At 52.2% G+C, this 6,461-nt stretch overlaps 1 protein-coding gene across 4 annotated transcripts in view; it reads right to left on the bottom strand.

Moving 5' to 3' along the window:
• TOP3B (DNA topoisomerase III beta) overlaps window positions 1-6,461 on the bottom strand; it is a 49,616-nt gene that overhangs the window by 31,603 nt on the left and 11,552 nt on the right. For 3 of the 4 annotated variants that reach the window (XM_037735730.1, XM_037735731.1, XM_037735732.1), the window contains 4 exons: window positions 5,854-5,928; window positions 4,233-4,429; window positions 2,642-2,798; window positions 1,597-1,710 (listed from right to left, as the gene is read on the bottom strand). In XM_037735730.1, coding sequence (XP_037591658.1) covers window positions 1,597-1,710; window positions 2,642-2,798; window positions 4,233-4,429; window positions 5,854-5,928 — 543 coding nt within the window. The remainder of the gene's footprint in view (window positions 1-1,596; window positions 1,711-2,641; window positions 2,799-4,232; window positions 4,430-5,853; window positions 5,929-6,461) is intronic. The other variant, XM_037735733.1, reaches the window with a different exon arrangement.

The raw sequence follows: 6,461 nt of genomic DNA, 5'->3' as shown, positions 1-6,461 counted from the left end.
CTCCTGCCTCAGCCTCCTGAGTAGCTGAAACCATAGGAACATACCATCATACCTGACCAATTTCTTATTTTTTCAATTTCTTACACAGACAGTGTCTTGCTATGTTGTCCAGGCTAGTCTTAAATGCTTGGCCTCAAGTGATCGTCTCACCTCAGCCTCTCAAAGTGCTAGGATTACAGGCATGTGCCACCATGTCCAGCTACCTTTTAAATTTTTTTTTTTTTTCCAGAGACCGGGTCTCCCTGTGTTCCAGGCTGGTCTCAAACTCCTGGCCTCAAGTGATTGAATATTCTTTTCTGAGAATTTTCTAGGGGAAGAGAAAACCTGGAAGATTGAGGAGAAGTCAGAAGAGCTGCAGATGGAAATCCTACAGAAGCCAGCATCAGCCAGGCTACAGGGAGGGCAAGCGGGGCCCGTCCCAGGGCAGTGCTGCTCCTTGCTGTGGGGAGGGCTGCTGCCTGCGTCTGGTGGTATTGCTGCCTCTTCTGATTTTTCAAGAGAAGCTGGAAGGCAGAATTTTAGTGTGAAATCTCCTAATTTTTAAGTACTGGTAACTATTTTGGAATTTTTGTAAACACCATATAGGTAGTGAAGTGCATCTGTGGGCTGTGCTTGATTGGGGTCCTACCACTGTCTACCTCTGCTGAATGCTTGTTCAAAGAGACGACTCTTTGTTTTGCCTACGGCGAAAACAATCCAAGCAACTCAACCCCAGCCCGTTGCCCTTGCCAAACCCACGTAGGCTCGTCAGGGCAGTGCCTTCTGCATTCCTGACCGACAGATGTGGGTGCTAACATGGAGACCAGTTGTTATGTGCAGCAGGGAGGCTGGGCTCCCTGGAGTAAGGGCTGGAGATGGTGACAGTGTCTCTCCAGGAATGTGATCAATGCTGACAGCCTGGAGCAACTTTAGAAGTCACAGATGCCTGAGACAATGGCATGGCGGGCAAAAGCGCACTCAAGGAAGGCCGGAGAAGGACAAGGAGAAGGCGGCTAAGGAGGCCAGGCTGTGTCTCAATGGATCTGGTAGCTGTCACGCCTGTAGCATGTTTACTTCAATAGCCACAGATGTGTCCCCAGCCCATGCAGCCAGGTCACCTCATCCTTTTCGCAGCATGTCCTTTCAATTCATAGAAACCCTGAGTAAGAAACAATCCCATAAAAGCATGCAAGCTGACTGAATTGGGATCTCCAGTCTCTCGCCTGCTAGCTGTGACCTTGGGCAAGTTTGTCAACGTGCACACAGGTCCCTTTACAGTTGCTAGCTTGAATCTCTGTGTGAAATGGAGATCTGCCACACGGGGGTAATACCCAGCAGGGCACATGGAAAGGGGAGAGTGGAAGGGGCCTGACAAGGTCACAGGTGTACACAGTGCCTGGTATGGAGTGGCCATGCAGTACACTGTGGCATTGGACAGAAATATCTTAGTAGGAGTATACGGGGGAGTAACCATTCCGCTTTCCAAAACGATGGCTGTGTTTCAGAAAGGGGGAGAAAGATGTGGCCTATGGTCACACGCTGTTCCTCCAGTGGGAGCCATCTGAGGCCCACCCTCACCCAAGGCAACTGTCATAGGTGTGGGAGGAGCAGGCGCACCTGGGCTTCCTTCTTCAGCTTTGTCATGTTTAAAAACATCTGTGCGATCTCCCGGTCGAACACTCTTACTCGGTCCCAGTCCAAAAGGAGAGATCTATCTTTGTCAGTGTTAACCTGCAGGAAAAAGGATAAAGGGTGAACACACAAGAAAAAGTCTCCAGGTGAGCCCAATGCCAGGAAGAACCAGGACAGACGAAGCTGGTCTTTGTCTGGGAGCAAAATAGCCCTGGCTCTAATGGCTCACAGCTATACCTGTTGGGGTGGGCAGATATGCAAGCTGACATCCCGTCCTCTCCACCCCAGCCCCGAAACCAGGCAGCCAGTCTCAGGATGGCGGCCCGAAGCTGAGGCCGATGTGTCCTTAAGAAGCACCTGAGCCCCTTCCTCTCACACCACCCCTGCCTATCCCCAGTGCCTGGCCAATGTTAGGTATGGCCACCATGGCTTGGGAGCCCACCAAGCCTCGTGGGCTTGGGGGCTCCCAAGCCTGTTAGCCAGAGCAGCTCCAAGACAGGGTCTTGCTATGTAGCTCGGGCTGGAGTGCGGTGACATGATCATAGCTCACTGTCCTTGGACTCCTGTCCTCAAGCAATCCTCTTGCCTCAGCCTCCCAGGCTGCTGGGATTAGACATGAGTGACTGGCCTCGCTGTATTAAGTCTTACCGTGAGCTTTTGTGAAGGCTTTTAGTTGAAGAAAGGGTTCTAGGAATTTTAAAAAGTTTGAAAGCCAATGGCCTCAGTCCAGTGCTTGCACCTGACCACTGCAGCCACTGCTTCCTGTGGGGTAACCTCAACCTACACTGCCAGAGTTGAACTCGTTCCCACTTACTCGTTCCCAATTCAGCACATACAGGCCCAATCTCTTCCCACTGCCCTCATGAAGGCTGGGGTACCTCAGCCCTGGGCACCACAGACCACTTCCAGGAACAGCCACCCACACTTCTGCCCTCAGCCTGGGGCCTGCAGGCTGCTGATGATGGAAGACTCTCAGAATCCATGCCCCAATCCCAGAAAGCCCCAGCATGAATGGAGAAAGGCTAGGAACCTTGGCCTGCAGCACCCAGTAGGTCTCTGGTTTGAAGGACTGGATTTTATCATGTCTCTCCACGCAGAATCCCAGGGTTGGAGTCTGACACGGCCCAAAGGAGATGAGAGAGCTGTCTAAATCACCGTATTTCCCCTGGAAATATTTAGTTTGAAACCTGGAGGGAGTGATAGGGTACGGGGAGGGGAGAGAAAGATATTTCTGTCACCGATTCACTAAAGACGCTATTATGGCCACTCACGTGAGTCCAGCCCAAGGCCAGGGGTGGTTCGTGAACGAGGTGGCACCAGGTGGTATCCCCGGTTAGAACCCAGTGAGAGCAGAGTGGGCACAGCCTTAGGGAGGATTCGTGTACGTACATGGGTGGCAGAGCTAGTGAGAGAGTAGAGAGAGGTTTCTACTGTCTCGGGCCAGGAAGCCTTCTATTCTATTCCATCTACTGCACACTCTCCTCACGACTCCCACAGAATGGACAAACACACTTTATCAAGCAGGGCCTATGTGATCTCTGTCAGCTAAACAAACAATTTTCTTCAGGTCTTTTTTGTTTTTGTAGCGATAGGGTCTTGCTGTGTTGCCTAGCAGGAGTGCATTGATGGGAATCATAGCGCATTACAGCCTTCAACTCTTGGGCTCAAGTGATCCTCCCACTTCAGCCTCCCAAATAACTGGGACTACAGGCTCACACCACCACATCCATCTAATTAAAAACAAATTTGGATGAGCACAGTATCTCACACCTATAACCCCAGCATTTTGGGAGGCTGAGGCGGGCAGATCACCTGAGGTCTGGAGTTCGAGAGCACCCTGGCCAACATGGTGAAACCCCATCTCTACTACACGTACAAAAGTTATCTGGGAGTGGTGGCGCAAATCTGTAATCCCAGCTAGTTGGGAGGCTGAGGCATGAGAATCACTGGAACCCAGGAGGCAGAGTTTGCAGTGAGGTGAGATCGTGCCACGGCACTCCAGCTTGGGTGACAGACAGAGTGAGTCTCAAAAATTTATTTATTTTTTTAGGTTGGGTGCAGTGGCTCACATCTGGAATCCCAGCACTTTGGGAGGCAGAGGTGGGCGGATCGCTTGAGCTCAGGACTTTTGAGACCAGGCTGGGCAATAGAGTGAAACCCTGTCTCTACAAAATATACAAAAATTAGCCAGGCACAGTGGTGCACACCTGTAGCACTTGTAGTGGGAGGCTCAGGTAGGAGGATCACTTGAGCCCAGGAGGCAGAGGTTACAGTGAACGGAGATTGCACCACTGCACTCTAGCCTAGGCAACAGAGTAAGACTCTGTCTCAAAAAAATATATATATATATATATATATTTTTGTAGAGATAGGGTTTTGTTATGCTGCCCAGACTGGTCTCAAACTGCCAACCTCCAGCAATCCTCCCATCTTGGCCTCCCAAAGTACAGGGATTATAGGTGTGAGCCACTGTGCCCAGCCTTCTTCAGGGTTGGTGAAATCCCTTGTTGCTCATCCTGGCTCCGGGAGGCCTTGGGGCCCCTGAGAGGGACCAGTAGAAGCAGGGCTCTTGCTGAGGGGGAGTAAGGGTGTGCCCAGGACTAAGCGGGTGTGGACAGCACCTGGTGAATGCACAGCCGATGCGCAGGTCCAGCTCCTGGCGAGCATCCACTGAGAGCGCCTCGTTGTGGTCGGGCTCACCCAGGCAGGCCATGGCATTACAGATGTCTGTGTCCGTGATGGAACTAAACCTGGCCCGGAACACGGTCTTCTCGCCGCCATGAGCCTTGTTCATGACGGGCAGAACAGCATCAAGAACCTGGGGGTAGGGAGTGGCCAGCGGTGACCCACCTCCCAGATCCCTGCCATGGCTCCCCACCCCACTGTGAAACTTGGCTCCTTCCAGGGAAGAGCACGTGTGCTCAGCCCCCTCTCCTGCCCCTGCTGCACCCTCTGTATCCCCTTGGCTTTCCAGAAGCCCTGGGTTCTCCACAACACCCCACCACGTGGCTTCCTTTCCTTCCATCTCAAAACATTGAAACATTCCCTTCTCACTCCCACCCTCTCTCTGCTTTCATCCCCACCAAATCAGGAAATGCTACTGCCAAGTACATGAGGGACCTCTTAGTCCCGAGATCCATCTCACGTGACCCAATTCCCTGCCTTCTAGAAGGAGGGAAGGCTTGGAAGGGTGGCTGGAAATTTTAAAAGACTGGAGAAAAGACAGGGAAGGAAAAAAGAATGAAGGGAAAAGGAAATAGGCAAGAGCAGGAAGGTCACAGGTGGTCCCAGCTTGTGATGGGGGCAGCTCAGTCTAAAGCACAGCAGGGGTCCTGGAGCCAAGACTCACTAGGAAGGCCATGCAGTGGGACTAGGGTCACCGCCGGAGCCTGGCCACGCAGCTTCCTTACGGGGAATAAGTGGCTTCATTTCTGAAGGGAGAAAGCCCCATGAGCTGCCCCCATTCTCCACTCCTAGATGCAAAGGCCCCCAGGGAGGAGCCACCCTGCAGGGGAGGAGAGGGTATCTGAGAAGGGACAAGAGTATGATCGCATTTGCTGAGATTACTGTACTGTAACACCAGGTGCCTGAGTTCCCTGTCTCACTGGAACCAGCTCTTCAGCCTCGGGTGAGAGCTGGGGGTGCAGGAGCACAGGGGCGACCCACAGAGATCAACAGCCTGAAGGGCACCAAGTGAGACCAGCAGTCACGACCACTGTGAGGGCACCATGGCCAAGGCAAGCATGGGGCCTGCGGTGTGCACAGGGAGCTGCCACCTGCTTCTCTGCAGGGCTCCCAGAGGTGGCTGGAGGTGGGAGGCACCCTGGGTAGGGCAGGAGATGAGCAGAGTGAGGCCTGCAAAAGCAGCTCAGTGTTGAGGTTGGGAATCAACCAGCATCAAGCCAAGGTCCCTGAGACCTTGGGCTGGGCACAGCATGCTGAAAATCAAGCTGACCTAAGACAGCCCCATTCTGAAACCTGCATCTACCCAGACAATTCTGCCCCTCCTGTGTTCACTGATACAGTGCATTCCCAGCAGCGGAGGAACACTTGAGCACCCTTAGAAGAGCCTATGCAGTTAAACGTATCTATTAAGTTTCAAAATAAAGGGAAGGGGGAGGTGATTTTAAACCAGCAGGGTATTCCCTCTTTTGGCCCCAGGAATGATGTGACTGCTGGTGTCAGTTTGGGGATGGTGTCAGAAAGACCGTAAGTGAGGACCAAACAGAGCTTCACACTCACCTCAAAGCAGATGTTCTCCCCCTCCTTGTCGCAGTCCAGCCACAGCACGATATAGTCGCAGCCTCTGCCCTCCACCTGCCACACAGCACACGTTCACATGCACCCACTGCAGCCCGGCTCGTGCCGCCTGCCCCCAGTGCTCCCATCTAGCACAGGGCTTGGGCCCAGGCCCTGAACCTCAGCTAGGAGAACTGGTACCGGGGCTGGACAAGGAGCTGGCTGTGGTGAGGCTGGCTCAGGTAACAGAGAACAATTAAGTTTATAACTGCTGTTTATGGATCCCCCCCAACCAAAAAAAAAAAAATCTATATATATATATATAGATATAAATTCAACATGATCTTAAACCTCAAAACTGCCCAGAAAAAGACTTAAAATGAAATAACCCTAACTGATAAAAGCAGTTGTCTTGGGTAGTATGATTATAAATAATTTTTTTGTCTTTCTACTTATCTGTACTTTCTAATTTGCCACAACCGTATGCATTTGTTTGAAAATTAAGGGGGAGGGCCGGGCGCGGTGGCTCAAGCCTGTAATCCCAGCACTTTGGGAGGCCGAGGCGGGTGGATCACGAGGTCAAGAGATCGAGACCATCCTGGTCAACATGG

The sequence above is a fragment of the Cebus imitator genome, unplaced genomic scaffold, assembly GCF_001604975.1.
Source record: "Cebus imitator isolate Cc_AM_T3 unplaced genomic scaffold, Cebus_imitator-1.0 Scaffold941, whole genome shotgun sequence".
NCBI lineage: Eukaryota > Metazoa > Chordata > Mammalia > Primates > Cebidae > Cebus > Cebus imitator.
Note: the sequence above shows the minus strand (reverse complement) of the source record. Positions and strands in the feature narration are given on the sequence as shown.